Here is a 27,545-nt window from a genome sequence, read left to right as displayed (position 1 = left end):
TTATTAAGGGTTCACTTTAGACTTATGAATTACAGAGAGAGGTATCCTCTGTAATTTACACCTGAAGTGTCCATGAGACACTTATCAGCCATATAAGTGTCAAAATATTGGTAGGTTGTTCAAAATAAGCCTGAAAAAACTAGTGTTCACAGGATGACTCCAAGTCATCATATCATGATTCCAGTGTTTATGGGTTCATCTTGTAGCATTTTATCTTGGAGTAGAAGTTCAAGCAAATCAGTCTGCAGTCATCCTCATTTGCTGTTATATTGTGTCTTCATCCATATTGAAATTATGAGTTGTAGTTACCATGATATTGTTATGATATGATACATTCATTTAATTTGTCTACACGTCTGTGAATAGTGCCAAATCATTTGTAGAGAATTCATGGATATTATTGTTTAATTGGAAAGTGCTTTTCCTCCACTGAAGTTGAGTGTCTCACACATATTACTGTCTTTCACCTGCAAATCCACTATTTCTTTTATATTTGAATCTACTTGAGCATTTGAAGTGGTCAGGGAACCACAGAAAGGTCTGTGAAGCCCAGTTGTGGATAGGGGGCTACAGTTTCAGTGCATTACACACGACAGGTTGAGAGTGGATGTGAGGGAATGAGGCCATTTCTTTGTCTGTTCCTGACACTACCTCATTGATGTGGGAAACTGCAAACAAGTTCAAAAGAAAAGAATAATTTCAATCTATAGATATTCTGTTCTCATTCTTCCCTCTCTATAAAATGGAAATAAAAGTTCTTCAGCTTATATTACTATTAGTTCAGGTTTTCTTAGAAAATGGTAAAACTCCAACTTTTATGAGTGTTTCATTAAATTCTTCTAGCTTAGTTTTCGGTAGTGTGTACATCATTATGGTATTGTATATATCTTGGATAGTCATGGCAATTAGTTCACATTTCCTAAACCCTACCTTCTTCAACTATTTTCTTAGTCCTAATTTACAGTGTACACATACTGCCAACCCATGGTGAAACTCTGGCATTTGTTAACATACTGATTCAGAATTATTCATTAAACATAAGTCAGACACTAGGAAGACAATACATTTCACCTTGATAGGTGTGAGATGCTGGAACTGACGATGAGGGTGTGGGATGACATGGCTTAGGTTAAAGCTGGGACATGAGTAAACCCGTATTTCACTCTCCTGGTCTGTTGTCACAATACGGCCTCCATCAGTGCGACTGCCAAAAGGAAAGTCATACATCTACAACCAACTGCAAATCATAACCAAGGCAATGCAAATATCGGTGATAGTCTAAATTTGTATCATTCCAAAACTGAAACACACTGGAAGCTGTCAAGATATTATGATAAAATGACACAATGTTTTGTTTGTAAAGAGGCTGAGCAGATATTATTAATAACCCTAAGACCCTTTTACAAGTTTCCTGCAGTTTCAAGGCTTTACTACAATCAGTAACAGGAATGATGGGCTTCTTTGGAGAGGAACATTTCTTTAAGAGCGTACTCCCTTTTGTACTGACAACGATACAAACTTGCTGATGTTGACTTTCCACTAGAGGTGCAAACCATAAGTCTCTCACTCCTCATACCAACTTATCCCAAACCGGCCACATTCAACGTCTAACGCATTCAGCAGACCTTAAAAATACTTGATTTTTCTTTTCCTGTTAACACTCCCTTACGCTTCCTACACTGTTGTTCCCATTTGTTTTGATCTTACATTCTCCACCTCCTTCCAAAACATATTCTTAATCCCCTTTAATTTGCCTAGACTCTCTTACGTTATCTCTTATTTACCCTCTTTTTCAGCCCCTGCACCTTCCCCTTGGCCTCTTGCTACTTCTCATGTACATCTCCCAGTCACACATCCCTTCACTGTAGGTACCATCCATGCACCTGTCTTCTCTCTTTCACTAGGAACCTAATCTTTTTAACCCACCATACACTACCCGTTCTCAAATGCCCATACCCCACATTCTGCATAACTCACATTATCCAGGTGTAAGCATTGCTTATGTAAATGTCCTCATTCCTTGCATATCCCCTTTCATTTACTTTCACCACTTGCCACTCTTTATTCAATCTCTGTTGGGATCTCTACACATAAGCCCTTTTTCCAGACTCACTCACTTTCATAACTTTTTCCCACTTGTCATTACCTCTTTTCCCAAACACAATACATAGTGTCATGTTTGCCTCCACCATGGAGTAGTCAAACATCCTACTAGCTAGTGCCCTTCACAGTATATTCACATTCACCAGTCTCTCCTAAGCATACCTATCAAAATAAGTACACATTCTAATAATGCCCATTGACCCCCAACCCCACGCAACCATATGTACGTTTTTCAAACCAGGTATTTCCAATCCACCTTCAGCACACACCTTGACAAGCGGCTTGCCCTTTTCATTTACACCAGGTACTCCAAGCTCCCAAGTCATATGCTCAACTGCCATATCACCCACTCTTTCATTCAAATCAGCAAGACCAGTAAGAAAATAGTAGGGCAACTCATAGGGCAGGAGTGGGGAGGTGAAAATCCTTCCCTCCTAAATTAATTTCCAAAATGAGGAATAGAGGAATGAGCCAAGTGAGGATTTTTATGCCATATTCATTTGTTCTGAATACTACCTTACTCAAACAGAAAATAGTAAACGTAAGAAGCAGAGAGTAGCAATGCTGTTTCCTGTGAAGCAGGGGATAGCAATGCTGTTTCCTGTGAAGCAGGGGATAGCAATGCTGTTTCCTGTGAAGCAGGGGATAGCAATGCTGTTTCCTGTGAAGCAGGGGATAGCAATGCTGTTTCCTGGGAAGCAGGGGATAGCAATGCTGTTTCCTGTGAAGCAGGGGATAGCAATGCTGTTTCCTATGAGGCAGGATAGTGCCAGGAATGGATGAAGGCAAGGAAGTATGAATATGTACATGTGTATATATGTATATGTTGATATGTATATGGGCATTTATCTATACATATATACATATATATGGGTATGTTTGAAGGAATAGTGGTTCCAACAATGGTATATGGTTGCGAGGTGTGGGCTATAGATAGGGTTGTGCCGAGGAAGGTGGATGTGTTGGAAATGAAATGTTTGAGGACAGTATGTGGTGTGAGGTGGTTTGATCGAGTAAGTAATAAAAGGGTAGGAGAGATGTGTGGTAATAAAAAGAGTGTGGTTGAGAGATCAGAAGAGGGTGTATTGAAATGCTTTGGTCACATGGAGAGAATGAGTGAGGAAAGATTGACCAAGAGGATATATGTGTCAGAGGTGGAGAGAACGAGGAGAAGTGGGAGACCAAATTGGAGGTGGAAAGATGAAGTGAAAAAGATTTTGAGTGATCGGGGCCTGAACATACAGGAGGGTGAAAGGCGTGCAAGGAATAGAATGAATTGGAATGATGTGGTATACCAGGGTCGATGTGCTGTCAATGGATTGAGCCAGGGCATGTGAAGCGTCTGGGGTAAACCATGGAAAGTTCTGTGGGGCCTGGATGTGGAAAGGGAGCTGTGGTTTTGGTGCATTATTACATTGCAGCTAGAGTCTGAGTGTGAACGAATGGGGCCTTTGTTGTCTTTTCCTAGCGCTACCCCGCACACATGAGGGGGGAGGTGGTTGTTATTTCATGTGTGGTGAGGTGGCGATGGGAATGAATAAAGGCAGACAGTATGAATTATGTACATGTGTATATATGTATATGTCTGTGTGTGTATATATATTATATGATTGAGATGTATAGTATGTATAATTGCATGTGTGGATGTGTATGTATATACATGTGTATGTTGGTGGGTTGGGCCATTCTTTCGTCTGTTTCCTTTCGCTACCTCGCTAACGTGGGAGACAGCGACAAAGCAAAATAAATAAATATTTTTTTTTCATACTGTTCGCTATTTCCCGCGTTAGCGAGGTAGCATTAAGAACAGAGGGCTGGGCCTTTGAGGGAATATCCTCACCTGGCCCCCCTCTCTGTTCCTTCTTTTGGAAAAAATTAAAAAAAAAAAAGAGAGTGGGGAGGATTCCAGCCACCCGCTCCCTCCCCTTTTAGTCGCCTTCTACGACACGCAGGGAATACGTGGGAAGTATTCTTTCCCCTATCCTATATATATATATATATATATATATATATATATATATATATATATATATATATATATATATATATATATATATATTATCCCTGGGGATAGGGGAGAAAGAATACTTCTCACGTATTCCCTGCGTTTCGTAGAATGCGATTAAAAGGGAAGGGAGCTGGGGCTGGAAATCCTCCCCTCTCATTTTTGATTTTCCAAAAGAAGGAACGGAGAAGGGGGCCAAGTGAGGATGTTCCCTCAAAGGCTCAGTCCTCTGTTCTTAATGCTACCTCGCTAATGAGGGAAATAGCAAATAGTATAAAAAAAAAAAATATATGTGTGTGTGTGTGTGTGTGTGGATGGGCCATTTTTGTCTGTTTCCTGGCGCTACCTTGCTGTCACAGGAAACAGCAATCAAGTATAATAAATGAGTAAATAAATAAAGAATATATGTATATCTCAAATCTCCCAGTGATGACTCAAGGATAAAGGATTTCTTGTCAGCATGCTCTTCATGGTACAGTGAGAGCTCAGGCTACATGTATCAAGGGGCTACCTCAGAGGGTAGCTGTTCAAGGCAAGCGCCATCCATGGGAGGAACAGCATACGCTCATATGGCAGGAAAAGGATCAAACAGTTTACTAGTGGTAAAGAGCACTAAGTGAGGGCAAACATAATCTTTTTTTTATTTCATTCCTTTCTTGTGCTCCCAACAAGCCAAAGGGAACAGTGGTGATGCCTCTCAGTATGTCCTAATACGTGAGTACTATCCAAGAAAATGTGAGAGCACTGAGTACCTGTTAAGGGGCAGATTGATGGTGTCAACCTGGTGGTGTCATGACTGGCTAAGTGGGGACCTGTTAAATGAATGAGCAGCCAGTGATACCTTTGGGTTGTTCACAAAGGGTGAGTGAAGGCTGGTGCTTCCTCAGTGAAATATGAGCATAGATGAGTATATCTCAAGCTCAAGGGACAAACAGCAGAGAAAACAAATGTACATTAACATGAAGAAAATACTAACTTTTACTTATCCAGGAATCCTGTACATCTCAAAGGAAAAGGATTTCAGAACTCCTAAAATTCCTCCTTCCCCTACTGGTGCTACTGATTCCAAAGTCTGTTTTGTTATGTCTAATCTACCTATAATATCCATTCCCTTCGGGAACTCCCTTAAGGAGGTGGCCAAGGCAGAGTCTCCATAACTGGTGAATTCCAGTGCTGCTTCTTGGCCTTTTGTGCCCCAGGCCACTGGCAGAAGGCAACTCTAGCTGTGTTTCCAGGGGCTCCAACCCAATGTTCCTACAAATTACTTTTACCTCATGTGTCTACCTAGTTCCAACCTACTAATTTTACCTAATGCTCTCACCCAATGTTCTTCCCTACTACTTCTACCTAACGCTCCTTTCTAATGTTTCTACTTATTCCTTATATCTGTTGTTCCTGTTGAAAGTTAAATCAAATGCACTAGTTAATTTCTTACTATCCCTGCTTGATAGAATATGGTTATACAGATGAGTCTCATAGTTTCTAAGTGGTTAGGTATTTTTGATATCAAATTTGGAGATAATTTTCTAATGTCATGAGATGAATACTTCAACGCCGTTCATTTCTTAGCATTATATTTTGCTGATTAAAATTCTAAACTCAGAATATGGACTTTGGCAAACATAGAAAACTCTGCTATCAATACCAAACATTTTAAAGGAACAGTTAATAACAGCAGTTGCCATATATTACTTAACTAACTTATACCTGAAATATGCAGAGTTGATTGGTTTTCTGTGCATATGGTTAACGACATAGGAGTTCCTTGTCTTCATATTTCGTATATCCCAAATTTTCAAACTGCGATCCACTGAAGTAGTTACAAGACACCATGGCATGCTGCACAAAAAGAAACAATACCTTTCATGAAAAACTTATGATCAAAAGTACAAATTATTATTATTATTTTTTTATTTTACTTTGTCGCTGTCTCCCGCGTTAGCTAGGTAGCGCAAGGAAACAGACGAAAGAATGGCCCAACCCACCCACATACACATGTATATAGATACACGTCCACACCAGCAAATACACACCTATACATCTCAACGTATACAAATATATATACACACAGACATATATATATATATATAATTATATATATATATATATATATATATATATATATATATACACATGTACATAATTCATACTGTCTGCCTTTATTCATTCCCATCGCCACCCTGCCACACATGAAATAACAACCCCCCTCCCCTCACATGTGCGCAAGGTAGCGTTAGGAAAATATAACAAAGGCCACATTCGTTCACACTCAGTCTCTGGCTGTGATGTATAAGGTACTGAAACCACAGTTCCCTTTCCACATCCAGGCCCCACAGAACCTTCCACGGTTTACCCCACACACTTCACATGCCCTGGTTCAATCCATTGACAGCACATCCACCCGAGTATACCACTTCATTCCAGTTCACTCTATTCCTTGCACACCTTTCACCCTCCTGCATGTTCAGGCCCCGATCACTCAAAATCTTTTTCACTCCATCTTTCCTCCTCCAATTTGGTCTCCCACTTCTCCTCGTTCCCTCCACCTCTGACCCATATATCCTCTTGGTCAATCTTTCCTCACTCATTCTCTCCATGTGACCAAACCATTTCAAAACACCCTCTTCTGCTCTCTCACCTTACCACTTCTCATTAATCCTTTCATTTATGAATATTCTACTTTCACTACTAACACCTCAGATTACAGTACTAAAAAAAATGTATTCTGGTAAAGGCATTCTAAATCATCTCCTTTAAAATATCTTTTTCATCCATATCTACTTTAAGCCACAAATAATGATTGCACGCCTTCCATATTACCATCTTTACACCATCCATTCAGGCTGCATACACTGATCACATCACTGCCATAACTATTATCCTACACAGAGGTCTACTTTACTACTTACAAAAAGACACTGTCTCATAATACCTTACCTTCGACAGAATTCAATGTGTGTAACTTTCTGCTTGTGAAGTTTTTCTTGCCAGAGTTGTTCACCATCTAATGTTAGGAGATTAACATATCCTTTGTTGTCCCCAATAATCATCACACCTCCCTGAACTGACACATCCAGAGAGGTATACCAGTGACTGAAAAAAATGACATAAGCATCATTTTCATACATACTGTATTGCAAGTTGATAATTCTATTTCAAATGAGAAAAGGGGGCCCCTATTCATTATTTGAACCTTTCCAAAATTTAATCCGTTCTTATACGTTCAGTATAGCTAAATATGTTGAAACTTCTTATAAATCAATTAGGTAAAAAAAATTTAAAAGGCATTAAAATTATGATTTCATGAAGCATAATATGGATCTTAATGAGTGAATCTGAAGCTTTGTACTCATAAACTAAGAGACCCAGTTCAAGCCTTTGGCCAAGCTTAGTTGGCTGGATGTTACTCAATGAGGTGTCTAGAGCCAGCTGTTCAACTCTTATCAAAGCCCTAAATTACAGGAACGTGTCATGAAATATGCTACACCAATTAGCTGAATTATCAAACGCTTGTAACTGGATACCATGGTCATAAGAGATGTGTACAGTAAGGAAGGAGACCATTTATATATTGATATTAGATAAAGATATGGAAAGACTCACGTGGAATATAAACTAATAACTTCCAACACACTTTTATTTTCTTAAGGCTATGAATGTAAACAGGCACAACTAAACTGCAGTTCATGATGGGACACTCAACAATAATGATAATGAGGTAAATCACCCCATGCAATTTACTTTTATTCTGACCATATAACCCTGAATGCGCTTCCTTACATTCCTTGACACAGCCCCACGGATCATTTGCAAAAAAGTATCATCCCTTTCTTTCAGGCTTATGCTTGTACTAAGCCCAGAATTTGCCCCCTGAGCATTCCAAAACCAGTCTACTAATTTCTTCTTCAACTTTAATCTGACTCAGATCCAGAACGTCCATGTTCTTTTCTTCAAACATAGCACCCATTTCTCCCTTTTTCTCAATCTGGTTAAATCCAGCCACGTCCAGATACCCAAGCCATTGACTTTAGCAGGAGTCAATGTTTGGGGCTCTTTCTATTGTTCTAGTTTTAAGAAAGTGATAATACAAGGAGGGTTTCCAGCCCTCCCCTGCAGTATCTCTCACAACATGCATAAGATATATGGGAAAGTATTCTCAATACCTTATTCCCCATCACTTAAAATATATCACTAGTCCAAAGAAACCTAAGTTTATACATCATTTTTTAGGTACAGCAAAATTATTTAGAAAATAATGTAAAATTTTGATTTTATGACATGACAAGTGTACAAAGAATTTGATTTCCTGAAAAACTTGCTTACACACTTGGCCTTTTCAGTACATTCTAAAACTTATAACAATTTGATTCAGTCACTTATTGAGGAAGAATACTTCGCCCTTAAAGATCTATCAATGGATCAAGTAATTTTTTTTCATACATATTTGTCTTTTCCCGAGTTAGCGAGGTAGCATTAAAAACAGGATTGAGCCATAGAGGGAATAACCTCACTTGGCCCCTTTCTCTGTTCCTTCTTTTGGAAAATTAAAAACGAGAGGGGAGGATTTCCAGCCCCCAGCTCCCTCCCCTTTTAGATGCCTTCTACAGCATGCAGAATACATGGGAAATATTCATTCTCCCCTATCCCTAGGGATAGGATCAAGTAATTATGAGGCCTAATAAAGATGATATGGTTCTATTAAACAGAGATGAGTATGTGCAAAAAATGAAAAAAAAAAAAATGCAGAATAGGACTAATTTCAAAAAGACAGATTATGACACATGTTCCCTAATAGTGAATTATTAAGATATAACAAATGAGTCTTTAGGAATCAAAAAGCAAGTGGTGATACTGATGTTGAAAACTATTCACAGTTATATGTATCTGGCTCCCAACCTGGTATGTACAGCCTGCCAAAGGTGCATTAGGAGGACTGTCCCCTGAGGCCTATACTCACTAATCGTTACAATGTATCTAAATTCTGAAGTTTCATTTATTTTGCCAATCGTTAATAATGAGTTTACATTAAAGGATTCTTTCTCAAGTGTAAAAGAAATTTGTAACCATCAATACCTGTACTGACAACCTATTCAGCAATACAGACGCAGTTCATCATGAAGTTAGGTGGCTGGAAAGAGTATCCATCACAATGTAAACCAATGTTTTGTAGATGATATGGGGGCAATGCATTTTTTATTTTTAAGCGTGTTGTTTTACAGATATGACATTGCATTTTTTATTTTTAATTCTGCAAACGATATTTCTATAATTCTAACTTCCTACTTATTCTGAACATTACATCACTGAATTTACCTTAGAGGTAGGAAAAAATGATACCCTCCCCTTTCTTGATATAATGATAAGTAAACATGGGAATTCTTTCAAAACTAATTACACAGAAAATCAATATTAACTGGTCTTTGCACAAAATCTACTTTTATCCCACTCAAATATAAACACATCTTAATGGTAACCTTGGTCACACGAGCATTTAATATATGTTCTGATCATCTTAGGTTCCAACCTGAAGTAAAATCCCTGAAAAAATAGTTTTCCTTCAGACTTAATTAATGTGTATATTGGTAAAAAAATTCAACAAATTATGTCCATCAGTAAAACCACTAGCTTTAGCTAGGGATATGATATATTTTCTACTCTTGTTCACTGATAAGGGCAGTTGTAAACTTTGTAAGAAACAGACTATTTTGTTACATGAGTTAACAAACATCAAAATAATTTATAAAGCAAGAAATACAGTTTCAGTCATTATTCAAGCTCAAGGATATTATTCCTGCAGAGCTGGTTGTCAATTGTCTTTCAGTATAAGTGCAACAGCTGTAATGCTTTGTCAGTTGCATTCATGAACTCTTTGGCTGGTCAGTATGAACAGTCTGCCTGATTACTGAATCCCCCTTCACAGCAATACCGAATCATTGTGAATTCATTTATAATTTTTTCATACCAGCAATATTATCATATGTAAAATTACCGGTCATGCCAGTTGTATGCAGTTTTCAAGGTCAGGTGGATGCTGGCAATCCTGGCTCCATTTATGCTAGGTATATCATCTGCCTTGTTGTGGTCAACCTTCAGTGCTGGAAGAGTTGATATCCACAAAATCACTCTTCACACACTCCAATGAGATCATCATTGTTAAGTAATTCAGGATCATTGTCTGCCTGATCCTCAAAATCTAGCTAAAAGCTGCTCAATTTCCTACTTGAAAACTCTGTAGAATGTGTTATATTTGATATGGTTTGAGGATGACTGACTGTGGGGAGAAATATTTGCATGCTATCAGCTCAGCAACCACCTAAACCTAGCACAGGGTATGGACTTGGACTTGAATGTTTGCTGATGATGCAAAGGTCACGAGGGAAGTGAGAAAGTATGAATTGCATCGCCGTATAAGAGGAACTTAACAGACTCCAGATTTGGTGTGACATGTGCTTGATGAAGTTCAGCCAGAGTAAACGTAAAGTAATTAGGATGGGTCACAGAGAAAGAATGCCTTGATATAATTATTTAGCTTGAATCTGTTTATGAGACACCCAGGAGTCAACACTGTCTATAACCTATTGCCAGAGTTCTATCTGCTGGCAAATATTAGAACATTCAAGTTCATTGATAAGGAACTGCTCAGCAAACTTCTCACATATGTAAGGCCAGAAGTAGAACAAGCTTCTCAAGCTTGGTCACCACACCTAAGGAAGCACAAAGAGCTAAGAGAGAAGATCAGAGAGAAAGAAAAAAAAAAGCAGAATTGAGTTGAGCTACAGGGAAATGGACAGAGGATTTAGATTAGTTCCCTTGGGAGAGGGAGGAGTAAGGGGTGACCTGATCACAACCTCTAAGTCTTTAAAAGAAATCAATAATTTAGACAGTGAACAAATCTTTGAGATATGTAAGGATAAAACATCTAGAGGACACAAAAAGCAAACAAACAAAACTATGGTATAAGAGGGGTGGACAAACAAAATAAAATAACTGAAGAAATTATCAATGCAGAAAGCACCAAGAAATTTAAGAAGTATGGCTGAGACTATTCAAGAGATTAGGCATCGAGAGGTAAAAAGAGGTAATTACCTTCCTCCATCTAGATTGATGTGGGTAAAACTGAAAGTGGATGGCGACAGATGCATGATTATTGGTGCATATGCACACAGGCATGAGAAGAAAGATTATGAGAGCCAAGTGTTTTGGGGGCAACTGAGTTAGTGTGTTAGCAGCTTTGATGCACGAGACCAGGTTATAGTGATGGGTGATTTAAATGCAAAGGTGAGTAATGTGGTAGTTGAGGGTATAATTGGTGTACATGGCATGTTCAGTGTTGTAAATGGAAATGGTGAAGAGCCTGTGGATTTGTGTGCTGAAAAAAAGACTGGTGATTGGGAATACCTGGTTTAAAAAGAGATATATACATAAGTATACATATGTGAGTAGAGCAGAAGAGGGTGTGTTGAAGTGGTTTGGACAAATGGAGAGAATGAGCAAGGAAAGATTGTCAAAGAGGATATATGTGTGAGAAGTGGAGGGAACAAGGAGAGGCAGGAGACCAAATTAGAGGTGGAAGGATGGAGTGAAAAAGATTTTGAGCAATCGGGGCCTGAACATACAGGAGGGCGAGAGGCGTGCAAGGAAGAAAGTGAATTGAAACGATGTGGTATACTGGGGTTGACTTGCTGTCAATGGACTGAACCAGGGCATGTGAAGCATCTGGGGTAAACCATGGAAAGGTCTGTGGGGCCCAGATGTGGATAGGGAGCTGTGGTTTTGGTGCATTACACATGACAGCTAGAGACTGAGTGTGAATGAATGTGGCCTATTTTGTCTGTTTTTCCTGGTGCTACCTTGCTGAAGTGGGGAGTGGCAATGCTGTTTCCTGTAGGTTGGGGTAGTGCCAGGAATGGATGAAGGCAAGCAAGTATGAATATGTACATGTGTATATATGTATATGGCTGTGTATGTGTATGTATATGTGTATATCTTGATATGTATATGTGCATGTCGCCTTCTACGACACGCAGGGAAAACGTGGGAAGTATTCTTAATCCCCTATCCCCAGGGATAATATATATATATATATATATTTTTTTTTTTTTTTTTTTTTTTTATACTTTGTCGCTGTCTCCCGCGTTTGCGAGGTAGCGCAAGGAAACAGACGAAAGAAATGGCCCCCCCCCCCCCCCCCATACACATGTACATACACACGTCCACACACGCAAATATACATACCTACACAGCTTTCCATGGTTTACCCCAGACGCTTCACATGCCTTGATTCAATCCACTGACAGCACGTCAACCCCTGTATACCACATGGCTCCAATTCACTCTATTCCTTGCCCTCCTTTCACCCTCCTGCATGTTCAGGCCCGATCACACAAAATCTTTTTCACTCCATCTTTCCACCTCCAATTTGGTCTCCCTCTTCTCCTCGTTCCCTCCACCTCCGACACATATATCCTCTTGGTCAATCTTTCCTCACTCATTCTCTCCATGTGCCCAAACCATTTCAAAACACCCTCTTCTGCTCTCTCAACCACGCTCTTTTTATTTCCACACATCTCTCTTACCCTTACGTTACTTACTCGATCAAACCACCTCACACCACACATTGTCCTCAAACATCTCATTTCCAGCACATCCATCCTCCTGCGCACATCTCTATCCATAGCCCACGCCTCGCAACCATACAACATTGTTGGAACCACTATTCCTTCAAACATACCCATTTTTGCTTTCCGAGATAATGTTCTCGACTTCCACACATTTTTCAAGGCTCCCAAAATTTTCGCCCCCTCCCCCACCCTATGATCCACTTCCGCTTCCATGGTTCCATCCGCTGACAGATCCACTCCCAGATATCTAAAACACTTCACTTCCTCCAGTTTTTCTCCATTCAAACTCACCTCCCAATTGACTTGACCCTCGCCCCTACTGTACCTAATAACCTTGCTCTTATTCCCATTTACTCTTAACTTTCTTCTTCCACACACTTTACCAAACTCAGTCACCAGCTTCTGCAGTTTCTCACATGAATCAGCCACCAGTGCTGTATCATCAGCGAACAACAACTGACTCACTTCCCAAGCTCTCTCATCCCCAACAGACTTCATACTTGCCCCTCTTTCCAGGACTCTTGCATTTACCTCCCTAACAACCCCATCCATAAACAAATTAAACAACCATGGAGACATCACACACCCCTGCCGCAAACCTACATTCACTGAGAACCAATCACTTTCCTCTCTTCCTACACGTACACATGCCTTACATCCTCGATAAAAACTTTTCACTGCTTCTAACAACTTGCCTCCCACACCATATATTCTTAATACCTTCCACAGAGCATCTCTATCAACTCTATCATATGCCTTCTCCAGATCCATAAATGCTACATACAAATCCATTTGCTTTTCTAAGTATTTCTCACATACATTCTTCAAAGCAAACACCTGATCCACACATCCTCTACCACTTCTGAAACTGCACTGCTCTTCCCAATCTGATGCTCTGTACATGCCTTCACCCTCTCAATCAATACCCTCCCATATAATTTACCAGGAATACTCAACAAACTTATACCTCTGTAATTTGAGCACTCACTCTTATCCCCTTTGCCTTTGTACAATGGCACTATGCACGCATATATATATATATATATATATATATATATATATATATATATATATATTATATATATGTGTGTGTGTGTGTGTGTGCAAGGCAGCGGGTTTGGATGGTATTGCAGTGGAATTTATCAAAAAAAGAGGGTGACTGTATTGTTTACTGGTGGTAAGGTTATTTAATGTATGTATGACTCATGGTGAGGTGCCTGAGGATTGGAGGAATGCTTGCATAGTGACATTGTACAAAGGCAAAGGGGATAAAAGTGAGTGCTCAAATTAGAGGTATAAGTTTGTTGAACATTCCTGGGAAATTATATGGGAGGGTATTGATTGAGAGGGTGAAGGCATGTACAGAGTGTCAGATTGGGGAAGAGCAGTGTGGTTTCAGAAGAGGTAGAGGATGTGTGGATCAGGTGTTTGCTTTAAAGAATGTATGTGAGAAATACTTAGAAAAGCAAATGGATTTGTATGTAGCATTTATGGATCTGGAGAAGGCATATGATATAGTTGATAGAGATGCTCTGTGGAAGGTATTAAGAATATATGGTGAGAGGGCAAGTTGTTAGAAGCAGTGAAAAGTTTTTATCAAGGATGTAAGGCTTGTGTATGTGTTGAAAGAGAGGAAAGTGATTGGTTCTCAGAGTATGTTGGTTTGCGGCAGGGGTGTGTGATGCCTCCATGATTATTTAGTTTGTTTATGGATGGGGTTGTTAGGGAGGTGAATGCAAAAGTTTAGGAAAGAGTGGCAAGTATGCAGTCTGTTGTGGATGAGAGAGTTTGGGAAGTGAGTCAGTTGTTGTTTGCTGATGATACAGCACTGGTGGCTGATTCGTGTGAGAAACCGCAGAAGCTGGTGACTGAGTTTGGTAAAGTGTGTGAAAGAAGAAAGCTGAGAGTAAATGTGAATAAGAACAAGGTTATTAGGTACAGTAGGGTTGAGGGACAAGTCAATTGGGAGGTAAGTTTGAATGAAAAAAACTGGGGGAAGTGAAGTGTTTTAAATATCTGAGAGTGGATTTGGCAGTGGTGGAACCATAGAAGCGGAAGTGAATCGTAGGTTGTGGGAGGGGGTGAAAGTTCTGGGAGCAAAAATGGGTATGTTTGACGGAATAGTGGTTCCAACAATGTTATATGGTTGCGAGGCGTGGGCTATAGATAGAGTTGTGTGCAGGAGGGTGGATGTGCTGGAAATGAGATGTTTGAGGACAATATGTGGTGTGAGGTGGTTTGATCAAGTAAGTAATAATAGGATAAGAGAGATATGTGGTAATAAAAAGAGTGTGGTTGAGAGAGCAGAAGAGGGTGTTTTGAAATGGTTTGGTCACATGGAAAGAATGAGTGAGGAAAGATTGATCAAGAGGATATATGAGTCAGAGGTGGAGGGAACTAGGAGAAGTGGGAGACCAAATTGGAGGTGGAAAGATGGAGTGAAAAAGATTTTGAGTGATCGGGGCCTGAACATACAGGAGGGTGAAAGACATGCAAGGAATAGAGTGAACTGAAACGATGTGGTATACCGGGGTCGACGTGCTGTCAATGGATTGAACCAGGGCGTGTGAAGCATCTGGGGTAAACCATGGAAAGTTCTGTGGGGCCTGGATGTGGAAAAGGAGCTGTGGTTTCAGTGCATCATACATAACAGCTAGAGACTGTGTGAACGAATTTAGCCTTTGTTGTCTTTTCCTAGCGCTACCTCGCACACATGTGGGGGGAGGGGGTTGTTTTTTCATGTGTGGCGGGGTGGCGATGGGAATGAATAAAGGCAGACGGTGTGAATTATGTACATGTGTATATGTATATGTCTGTGTGTGTATATATATATATGTATACGTTGAGATATATGGGTATGTATATTTGTGTGTGTGTGATGTGTATGTATATACATGTGTATGTGGGTGGGTTGGGCCATTCTTTCGTCTGTTTCCTTGCGCTACCTCGCTGACGCAGGAGACAGCGACAAAGCAAAATGAATAAATGAATGTGTGTATATGACTGGATGGGCCATTCTTCGTCTGTTTCCTAGCACTACCTCGCTAACAGGGAAACAGCAATTAAGTATAATAATAATAATGAAAAAATATTTACAGCATGAAGAGTGCAGTGACAAAATTAACGATATTATTGACGATTTCTTTATGATTACTTAAATATCTTATTAAAGTCCATTGCTTTCTTACACTTGTTCAGTTGTCTAGATAAGAGTATCTGTATGTCTCAGGGCCAGGGCAGATCTGAATTTTCTTAAAAGGTGGGGAATGCCAATAAAATATGAGGCTACTCTAAAAGGATCGTTACTGTAATGTCATAATGAAGTTACAACATGCACTTTAGGGTTACCACATAAATTTTAATCATATTTTGCGATTCATTAATTTTCCTGTAAGAGAGAGTACCTGAACAAGTTTGTCAAGTTAGAGTAATAAATAAATTACCTCTTCCAGTGCTGGTGTAACTCATACTGGGGAGGGAGGATTCAAAGGAGGATATACGTCAGTCATCCATTCAAAACAACGACGAAACAATCATAATTAAAATGAAGACAAAAAGCAGTAACTCATAAAGCCAGTGAGAAAAACTAAAAATGACATCATATCTCACAACACTCAAATGGTAACGGGGCACTGAACATTTCTTCATGGGGGCCCCTAAACATTTCCTTACAGGGACCATGGTCCTCCCCCTACCCACTTAAATCCACCTAAGCTCAAGGCTCTTCTTACAGCAAGGACAGCTTGTCTATAGCACAAGTATTATCCATAAGGCATTACACGTCTTCAGGGGAAATTAAATACAAGTAAGACAGAATTCACATAGTCCCCGTAGCAGGGAGAAGGGGTTTGAACTGTTGTGTTAGTTACAGATGGCTGCTTATGAGTCATGCGTGTGCATGTGAGAGTTTTTTTGGGGGGATAAGGAGTACCTACATCCCTACCTACAAGTCCCATGATGAGGTTTTGCTATGGTGGCAGGGGTAGAATGTTGTGGTAACCAGCTGACTTGTATGTTAACAAACACGTTTCTATCAACCACCTTGCCATGTTCCCTCACCTGTGTTGCTTGATGTATGATGCTGTTCTTTCCAGTAGGTATTACTTTGGCATAGTTATCTATTCTCAATTCATCTGGTTTTAACTTTAACCTTGAGTCTAATCATCTTTTGAATGTTTCAGTAGTCAGTCCACTTAAATTTTTAAGATCACCCAGTAAATAATCGAGGGAAAGGAATTGGGGAAGGGTTGGGAGGGGGATACGTTAGGTGCTACCCCATCCAGGGTCAGGTGATGTGGCCTCACTCAAGCCTGTAGTTTGTATGAGTAGGGGTCAGTGCTTTAAGTGACTTTACAGGGGGTTAGTCAACATGCTTCTCAAGTGGCTGATAGTTATATAGGAAGATTGAGGCAACCATGTTTGATTGTATGTTGATGATTTGAGCTCACACATGTGGACAGCTTCCATTACTTGTAGGTGAAGTTTAACCATACCTGATGTTTGACAGGGGTGTTTTCTTTTCATAGCTTCTGTAGTGAGGGGTCACAGCATCTTTCCACCACTAATGCTGCTTGGGTGGTCCCTCATTAAGGTGGTTGATGATTCATCAACCACTGTTACAACTTGTGAAGCCAATACAGCAAACGTCTTGGGATGCACAGTTCCCACTCACACAGCAAAGCTGGTAAATTACACTAGTTTTAACTAAATATCAAGGAGTGATCTAACACAAATATTCAAAATTATGAAAGGCTCTGGTAATCTATATCAATGTTATTGGATTCTGCCTACTCATGGTTACACCACAAGTGAAAAGTCACTTTGGTGAGACTTTTTCATCAGGAGTACAGTCTCATCAAAGAACATCTCACTCAAAAGGAGTCTACATTTCCTTGCAAGTGGAAGTAGCAGAACATTAAGCTGCAAGCACCTTTGGAAAAAGTTCTGGGCAATACTGTAACTTTCACAGACACTGGACTTGGGTTAATTTACAAATTTTTGAGAAAAGGAAAAACCTGTCTTTTCAAATGTGCCACGTCATAGCTCTTGGAAAAGACATGAGAAGGTACATAGTTCCAAAGCTTCGGTATTTAGGGTAAGAAACAAGTATCAAAACAGCCCACACAATTATGTGATGCAGCAGCCTGCCGAGTATTGCACGGTCTAACTAGTGGTGTGGGCCATTTTTAGAACTACAAGCATGTTCCTTTTACACCCTTTTAATTTACGCAGGCTTATGCTTGGAATAATGCGATCAATAGGTTGGCATTGTAGTTGTGTGGCACTGCCTGCGCCAAACGAGAAGCATGCATATGAGTAACATGGGTACAGCCTGTTGTCATGGATTGCTATGGTATTTTGTACTGCAGTATAATGTACATTTTGCCTCTTGCATCATGCCACCAAAGCAAGGCAAAGCAAAGCATCTTCTGAGTTCTGGTACCAGTGATGCTAAGAAGTGTAAGGCCATTACCAGTGAGGTTAAGATGGATGGATGTGTCGAAATGTTTAGAGGCAAACAAAAAGCTGATATCAAGTGTTCCCTTGGACTTAGTGAATGTGCATTATGGACTATTCGTGATAGTTAACAGAAGATCAGGGAGAGTGCTAAGAGTGGAACATTAATCAATGCATTAACAACCTCATATTCCCAAAGTTTGATTATGAAGAGAATGGAACAAATGTTGAGCATATGGATCAAACATCAAACTCATGAAAATGTTCCTGTCAGTATGCTTGTGATATAAGCATAAGCTTGAAGTATATATGATGACTTGGCAGTAGAAAAAGGTACAGCAAAGATATTTCAAACAAGCTCTGGCTGGTTCATGGACTGATGATGATAGAAGTCTCACTGTAGTGTTACCACTTGCTGGAGGAGTCCCATAACACCTGACAGCTACCTTACCTTCATGCCTCAGAACCAACTTCTGTGGGACTCCCACAGTGCTCAAGAAGCTGCCTACGTCCACAAGGCAAGACCACTGGCCGAGTTATATCATGGTTATGTGTGTTTGGTTTTGTGGGGTAAAAGCATGAAAAATGAAGAGTAAGTGGTGTGTCTTTAGTGAGGAAGGTGCATCTTGGGCATAGAGGTCTTATGATATGCTGAATCAACGTTTCATAATGTTGGAAAGATGGGTGGTGATGTGCTCTGCCTAACCATGGTGGATATGTTGAGTGGAGGAATATCGCAACAAAGCTGTCTTTGCAGTGGAAAAGAAAGGATCACTATGTGAAGATCCCACAACTTCATTAGACAGGCTAAAGAGATTTCTGACCAAAAGCAGCCAAATTCTCCATACTCCTAAGCAAAGCGCAGCCTCCATCTGTCCCCAGCAATCATGCCAAACAGTGGTTCAAACCCAATACCTATATATGATGCTAAGTGGAATGTTCAGCGCTTATTCTGATTGCCTGCAAATCTTGGGATATGGGAAAGAAATATTCAGTTTGTAAATCTAATAAAAGTACTATAACATAAGTAGTTTAAAAATAACTTAATCTGTGCATGCTATTTACATGTCACACTGCCCTTAGGAAGCAAGTTATCCCTCCTGGCAGCATACTGCTCTAAAAGCTGTTGCATTAAAGATGGGGTTACAGAGAAACGCACAAAAATGAAAAGTAGTGTCATGATGATCTATGTACAAAATGTTAAGCATTAAAACAAACATGTGTAGTTACCACCATAGCATGAACAAAATAGGCTCCAACCAAAGACCATCTTGAGTGAAAGGGGGAAAAAAAATGGAGAAAAAGAATGTAAAATTATTCAGGGCTTTGTAGGTGTCTGTAGACTTGACTTTTGATGGTAGAAAGGCTATAAGAAGAGGCAAGAATTGATAGGATGAGAATTCTACAGTGTAGCTGGTCAAGGGAAGAAAGATTTATCATAAAGGTATAATCTTCGAGGGGCAAGTCTAATACACAGAAACTGTGGGAAGCAGCAGCAGAACCTGTGCCATGGGTCCAAGCACAGGCATATGCTAGGGTGTGTGTACATACATAGAAGTAAAAATGTAGTACATATTTATGAGGGGAAACAAGAGCATAAAACTCTCTTTGTAACAAGCAAATACAAATCACGCACAGATGGGTTACATGAAAAGTAGCCAAAATACTAGCTACAACACAGAGAGAGAGCAACATCACAGTGTACAGAAAGGATTGGTTGAAGAGAGGTAACACTAAGAGAATTAATGGGATGAAAAGCTTTGATTCCACTCTCATTAGTGAGAAATAACCATCCCAGTCATGTGAGTAATGCTCCATACTGAGCGAATGAGGCCTTTCTTAGTCTGTTCCTGCATTATACCACAGGAAATGGCAAGCAAGTAGGAAAAACATAAATGTGAAATGAAAGCTCACATAAAAAAAATGTACTTATCAAAATGAAATAAAAAATATGAAGAAGTACAAGAGGAAATGAAAAGATTGAGGGCAACATGTAGTGTGAAGGAGGTTGATCAAGTGATAGGGTAAGAGAAAAGAGAAGTGTGGTAGGAACAAGAGTGTAGTTGAGAGCTGAAGAGGGTGTGCTAATATGGTTTGAACATATGGACAGGATAAGTGAGGAGAGGTTGACTTAAGAGGACATATTCTTATCAGATGTAGAGAGGATAAAGGAGAAAGGGAACCAAAATGAAGATGGAAGGATGGAGTGAAGGATGTTATGAGTGACAGGACTGAGCATTCAGGAGGAATGAACTGAAGTGATGTGGTATACAGTGGGCAACATGCTGTCCTTGGAGATGAACCCTGCATAAGAAGTGGTCAAGGCAAACAACAGAAAGGTCAGTAGGGCTTGGGTGTGGATAATGGGCTCTTTGTTTTGGTGCATCATACATGACACATAGAGAGTGGATGCAAACAAATGAGGCCAGTCTTTGTATAGTTCTTGTGCTATCTCCTTCTGTAAGGAACAGTGAGTAAGTATGAAAACATAAAAAATTTTCATTCTTGTTCACTGTCTCCAGCATAGCGGGATAGTGCCAGGAATGGATGTGAGTGAATGAGGCATTTTCTTCGTCTGTTCTTGGCACTGCCTTGCTGAAGTGGGAAATGAAGTTAAAAAAAAAATGGTGGGAAATCCTTCTATGCCCAGGACTGAAAAATACAGTAGTGGCACTACTTTTGGGGTGCAGCAGGCAATTCGCCATCCAAGACAGTGGGTGTTTATATACATGAGTGGGGCAATGATGTGTTTTATGACAGAATGGTTGTATGACTTTATGAGGAACCTGAAGATGGAGAATGAAATACTGTAGGTACTTGTGTAACTGTCAGGTTTATAAGAACAATCTTTTGTCAGTAGGTTTATAAACACAATCTTTCATAAGAAATAAAAGTAGGGGTCAACTTGTATGTCAGCAATATTTGTATGGGTTGAAATTCACACACGATGGAACACAATTGTTCAATCAAAATATGAAAACATTTACCAATCAGTAGTGGTAAGTTATAACATGCTTTGGGCTGGCTACACACCTCATACTACCCTAACCTACTGTTTACTACATTATCAGTAATGTGTATGCAGTAGTAAGCTAAGCAGTGATATCTTAAGCACCTCAGACTATGAGCAGCCTAGCTTTATGTAGCTTCAATTCCTTCATCTTTGGTATACTGAAGGCAAAACAACACTCCATTGCCTCTTATCTATTCACAATAACTAACGTTCAGTTAGTGGGATCAAAAAGGCCAATTCTATCTGATATTACACTTTTTTAAGCTTTTCTCTTGCTTTTTACCTTCAAGATCACTTCAGTGATTATATCAGTGAAAATTGTGTATATAACATTACTACATCTAGTTTCGTAGCATTCATGCTATATTCTATCTTCTGTTTATATTAGCAGACATGTTTCCATCGCTTCTTTCGTTCAGGGACAGTAATTTGTCATAATTATCTGTTAAGTTCAAAGCAAGTTTTTCATTCTTTCTAAACAGACTATTAACACTTCCAACTTTACATTTGAAATTAAATACATTACAGTTATGAGATTTTCTTCTTACCTGTTTGTCATATCCCACATTGGCAGGGTTGAACCAGAAACAGATGAGGAAATGGCTTCATTCACTCACATCCACTCTAGCTGTCATGTATACTGAACCAAAATCAGAGCCACATATCCACAACCAAGCCCCACAGAACCTTTCCCGGCTATTCGTATGCCTTGGTTTAGCCCACCGACAGCATGTCATCCTTTGTATAACGTATCACTCCAATTTATTCTATCCCATTTATACCTCATATCCTCCTGAATGTTCAGGCCCCAAACACTCAGTGCATCCTTCACTCCATCCTTCCTTTCCTCCCTTTCCTTGTTCCCTCCACTTTTGATATGTATACCCTCTTAATCATCCTTACCATATGTCCAAACCATTTCAGCATGCCTTCTTCAGCTGTCTTATGCATACTCTCTTACAACCACCCTCTCTCCTCTCTCTCTCTCATCCCTAAAATCCCGTGTATATTGGCACTTAATCTGCTTGCAGATCATTATGAAGCCAATAATCCTATGAATGTTTTATCATTGCCATACTGCAATTACTGTGTAGCTTCATACAGCATATATAACTGCAAAGCGATCATTCAGTTGTACAAGTGTTAATCAATTAAGGCTACATAGTCAGTCATCCACAGAAAAAGCAGCCCCCTTGCCATCATCACTGTTAATGGTGCCTCCTTCTTGCTTGGAGCTTAATACAGTTTTCTTCGATTTTTCCAGTAAATAATTCTTGTCACCATATTACAGCTGTTGAGCATTTATAAGAGTACGTAGTAGTCATTCAGTTGTCCCTTAGAGTCAACTCACTGTTGTTGTGTGTACGAGTTGCATTGCAAAGGAGAGTATTTTGAGGAAGGGAGGGATATAGATAACCAAAAAAGAAAATTATTAGACTTGTTTATGAAATTAGAGCATTATTGAAGACTGACAGAGCAACAGAATACTTTCTGGCCTCCATTTGGCTGGTATGAAGGAACACATAATTCTGACCACCAACAATGTTGGTAGGCTGGGGTATTTTTGTTGTGATAGCATCCAGCCTTTAAATGCATTCCTGACATATTTCTCATGTTAAATGGCTTTTTTATTATGTAATATTGAGCGTGGTAACAAGAAGATTTGTGTAATAGAACTTGGAAAGACAAACTGGGATTGTAAAAAAAAATTTCCTATTTTATACAAATTGTTGTAGCATAGAATGTTAGGAAATTGAAGGAAAATATGAGGTAAAATGCGAGAAAAAGTATATACTATTTGGTTCCCTTTTCAGTGGTTTCAGGAGAGATTGGTGGCATCAAAAATAGTAACATTTCTGATCTGGTGGCATCCCACTTCTGAGTGGATTTATAAACAATATTTATCAAGTGAAATAGCTGTATAAAAGCATGGCACCTAATGATACTGTGATCAGAACGAATGCAATATATTAGGACTCGGACAAACTGGTATTGCAACTTTCTTATATCACACAATATGAATTATTGTTGCAAACTGTATGAGAATGCAACAGAAAGTTAGAAAGAAAAATGTTATTTGGTTCCTCTTCAGCTGGTATATAGGAGGGATAGTCAGGAACTCAGTTTCCATCTGGCAACATTTGTTGTGCTTAAGTTGCGAAAGCACCTCAACTGTGAGCGGAGTCAAAACTGATAGTATTCATCAAGGTGATAGTGTTATAAGATGTAACATGCAGCATGGCACCAGAGAATATTGTAATTAGATTTGATGTAACGTGACAGGACCTACACAGCCAGAATGGTAACATAAATATCTTGCATTTACACTAAGTGAAAACACAGATAAAAGGTCATTGCACCATAAAAATATCACTTCTTTGCAAAAAATTTACTTCTATTATATTACCCAGTACCATGACTCAAGTGTTGTACTGCTATCTCAAAAACCAGGGTTGACTTATAACTGAGGCATATGAAAAATTAAGGATTCTTTAGCAAAAAGTCAGGGGTCAACTCATACACATGACAGACAGATACTTGAGTATATACAGTTATAGAAAACAATGCAGAGGTGGAGGGAACGAAGAGTGGGAGACCAAATTGGAGGTGGAAAGATGGAGTGAAAAAGATTTTGAGTGATCGGGGCCTGAACATGCAGGAGGGTGAAAGGCGTGCAAGGAATAGAGTGAATTGGAACGATGTGGTATACCGGGGTCGACATGCTGTCAATGGATTGAACCAGGACATGTGAAGCGTCTGGGGTAAACCATGGAAAGTTTTGAGGGGCCTGGATGTGGAAAGGGAGCTGTGGTTTCGGTACATTATACATGACAGCTAGAGACTGAGTGTGAACGAATGTGGCCTTTGTTGTCTTTTCCTAGTGCTACCTCGCACACATGCAGGGGGAGGAGGTTGTCATTTCATGTGTGGCTGGGTGGCGATGGGAATGAATAAGGGCAGACGTATGAATTATGTACATGTGTATATATGTATATGTCTGTATGTGTGTGTGTATATATGTATACGTTGAGATGCATAGGTATGTATATGTTGTGTGGACGTGTATGTGGATGGGTTGGGCCATTCTTTCGTCTGTTTCCTTGCGCCACCTCGCAAACGCAGGAGACAGCGACAAAATATGATAAAATAAAGTAAAGTAAATAAGAAAATAATGATGTTCAGAGTTCCAAGTTTGAAATGCTGATACTTAAAGAACAAGTGCATGGAGGACTGCTTGGAAGTGCAAATACAGTCATCATATAGTAGTCAAGTCAATGCTGTATAATTTTACTTATACAACTGCTTTAAACTCTCCAGCCAGTTAACATGTTATACTAATCATATGAGGAGTGCTCTCTCAGTTGCAGCATGGATTTAGATTTCTGTCTAAACTATATTTCTAACACCTGTTTCCCCTGGGAACTCCCTCAAGGGGGTGGCCATGGCAAAAGAGTCTCCATAACTGGTGAACTCCAGTACCACTTCTTAACCTTTAGTGCCTCACCCTTAACAGGCCACTAGCAAAGGGCAAGTGTTTCCAGAGCCCCTACCTAATGGTTCTAATGTTTTGAAGAACAAGTTGACCTTTTTCTTCATCACAAGTATCAATACTTTACTTCCCTTTTGCACCTGATTTTCAAAGTACAAAAGGAAGACCCTCTCTACTTTAACAAGGTATACTGTCTTAATATCCTCAGGATTTTGATATAATATTAGAGTATGATTGAGTTTTACCCTCTTGGGATTTTCATAGGCATTTAGTTTATGAAACAGTTGCAATTTTAGTGTTGGCTCTAATGTGTACTGATAGCTCTCCGACATACACTCTCTGAGGTCAATTGCAGATGGTCCTAAGTCTTCCATAACTTATTTGGTCAATCATAGCTTATTTCAGTACAATCATAAATGGTCCTGCACCAATTAGAAGTGGTTTTATGTAAATAACATTTAGTGGCAGGTTGACCACAGTTGGTCAGCAGCCAAAAACAGATGGTTTTATGTAAATAACAGCTGATCTTAATACATTACACTATCTGTAATTGAACAAAGACCAGCTGTGATTGACATCAGACCATTTGTAGTCCAAAAAATATTAACATGATTGGTGCCAGCACAAAGTATTTGAACATGACTCTGAAACCAAAGACAGTAGTAGTTTAATACCCATGGAGAACTCATCAGCCTATATTCCTTCATGGAAAGTAATAAACAGTACTTTTGCTTAAAAAGGTCCTCCATTTCCTTTACAGTACAGTATAAATCAATTTACAGACTCCTCAACCATATGCTCCTCTGCTGGCACACATTTCACCCCTGTCTACTCACTCTTAATGTATTTTCAACTTGAATTAGAGTTAAAACAACCTTCTCTGCATGTGTTATACCTACAGAAGATCCTTAAGGCCTCTTTTTTTCCAATGACTAACCCAGATTTTTTGAGAAAAGTTGTTTAGTTAAGTGTGGATATAAGAGGGAATATCAAAATATTGGAGAGATACAAGACATGAGTGAGTGGTAAAATAAGAGAAGTATGAAGGTCATATAGTCACTAGAGATGAACAGAAGTATGAAAGTTTCCTTTACTAAGAGAGAGTTGATTGGATGAACTCATGTTCAGACAGAACCATAGGCTACATGGAAGAACAGACAAAGAAAATACGTGTGACAATGATTCTAACATGAAATGTGCAGGTACACATTGCAAAGATGGTGTGTGAAGCTGGACATGCATAAGCTATCATACTGACTAGCATGAAAAGGCATACAGATGCTCCTCGACTTTTGACAGAGTTATGTTCTGATAAACCCATTGTACGTTGAAAATATCGTGTCGAAAATAATTCAGTACTGTATATCCAACCTACAGAACATCATAGTTTAGCTTAGCCTATTTTAAACATTTTCAGAACACTTACATTAGACTACACTTTATAACAAAGTGTTGAATATCTCACCAACATAAAAGTCAAAAATTCTTAAGTTGAACTATCGTAAATCGGGAGCATCCATATACCTGAGTTTTATGGTTTCAGATTATTTCATGACACTTCCCAATTAGATATTGCAAAACATCAGAAACTAGTTGCATGAATAGTATAAGGTATAAGAATTACTAAAAAAAAAATTCACAAAAGCAGTAAAACCTCCCCAGCATTTAAAGACAATCAGTTAACCCTTCCTTACCTAAAAAAAAGCAGTAAAACCTTCCCCAGCATTTAAAGACAATCAGTTAACCCTTCCTTACCTAAAAAAAAAAAAGAGTAAAACCTTCCCCAGCATTTAAAGGCAATCAGTTAACCCATTCTTTACCTAAAAAAAAAAAAGTAAAACCTTCCCCAGCATTTAAAGACAATCAGTTAACCCTTCTTTACCTAAGTGTCATTTAATTGCAATTTTATTCTTAAAAAACAATAAACACACAACATACTCCAAATCTTCAGTTTCTAAGAAGGTCCTTCTATTCTTAAGCAAAAAATCATGAAGAGCCAAGGTTCCATCAATGGAGACTGTGTATGCTTTGCAGCCGTTATTGCGTTCATCAAACTGCAGTGCCTGAATGGAACCACCTGGTCCTAGCTGTACACAGGAAGAGTTAAGATACCATGAATCAAAGTGTGAATTCTCAAAAAATCTCATAATGGTAGCAAATACTTGATACAACTAAGATATAAAATTTACGTCTTTAGTGCCTTTTCTAACACAAACACACCCACACCAAAGAACTTATCTAAGGAATCCACTGTTGTCCTATATTCCCCAAATTGAAAACTGCAACCACAGTCTTTTATCACAAAAAAGTACACTATATTACTTACACATTTTTACTATAGCAAACTCTGGGATGAAAACAAGAAAAAAGTTTTGAGGAATGAAAAATTATTTCTGTCCAAGGTGGTGTCCATAAGTTACAATAGAATCTCCCACATCTATAGTTGTGAAACTCTATCTGCAAACCTCTAAGTGAAGTTAATGATCCTCACTTTACACAAACAGCAGTAGCAGATATACTTTGCTCAATGAGAACTCCTTTCCAATCAGCAGTGACCAACCAGAGATAGACATTTATTTTAAAAAACTTATTCCATGGATAAAACCTTTTTGCAAACTAGATCACTGTTATTCTTTCTGTAATGAGGAAGCAGACTGACACATAGATTTACCATTTGCTCCATATGCCCTGGATAATGAATCCCTGTTCTTTGTCATGAGGAAGCAGTCAGACACTGTTTTCCTATTTGCTTCATATTCCTTATTAGCATGTTACCCCCTGTATACCACATCACTCCAATTCAGTCTATCCTGAGCATGAATTTCAAGCTCCTGCAAGGTCAGGCACCGAGTACTC

At 39.2% G+C, this 27,545-nt stretch overlaps 1 protein-coding gene across 3 annotated transcripts in view; it reads right to left on the bottom strand.

The window, feature by feature from the left end:
• LOC139761343 (DNA damage-binding protein 2-like) overlaps positions 1-27,545 on the bottom strand; it is a 50,919-nt gene that overhangs the window by 11,908 nt on the left and 11,466 nt on the right. For all 3 annotated transcript variants that reach the window (XM_071685423.1, XM_071685422.1, XM_071685424.1), the window contains exons 5-8: positions 26,628-26,776; positions 7,046-7,201; positions 5,816-5,947; positions 1,072-1,204 (exon numbers count right to left, since the gene is read on the bottom strand). In XM_071685423.1, the coding sequence (XP_071541524.1) occupies positions 1,072-1,204; positions 5,816-5,947; positions 7,046-7,201; positions 26,628-26,776 (570 nt within the window). The remainder of the gene's footprint in view (positions 1-1,071; positions 1,205-5,815; positions 5,948-7,045; positions 7,202-26,627; positions 26,777-27,545) is intronic.

The sequence above is a fragment of the Panulirus ornatus genome, chromosome 40 (genome assembly GCF_036320965.1).
Source record: "Panulirus ornatus isolate Po-2019 chromosome 40, ASM3632096v1, whole genome shotgun sequence".
NCBI lineage: Eukaryota > Metazoa > Arthropoda > Malacostraca > Decapoda > Palinuridae > Panulirus > Panulirus ornatus.
The sequence above is the reverse complement of the archived record's forward strand: the minus strand, read 5'-3'. Positions and strand labels throughout refer to the sequence as shown.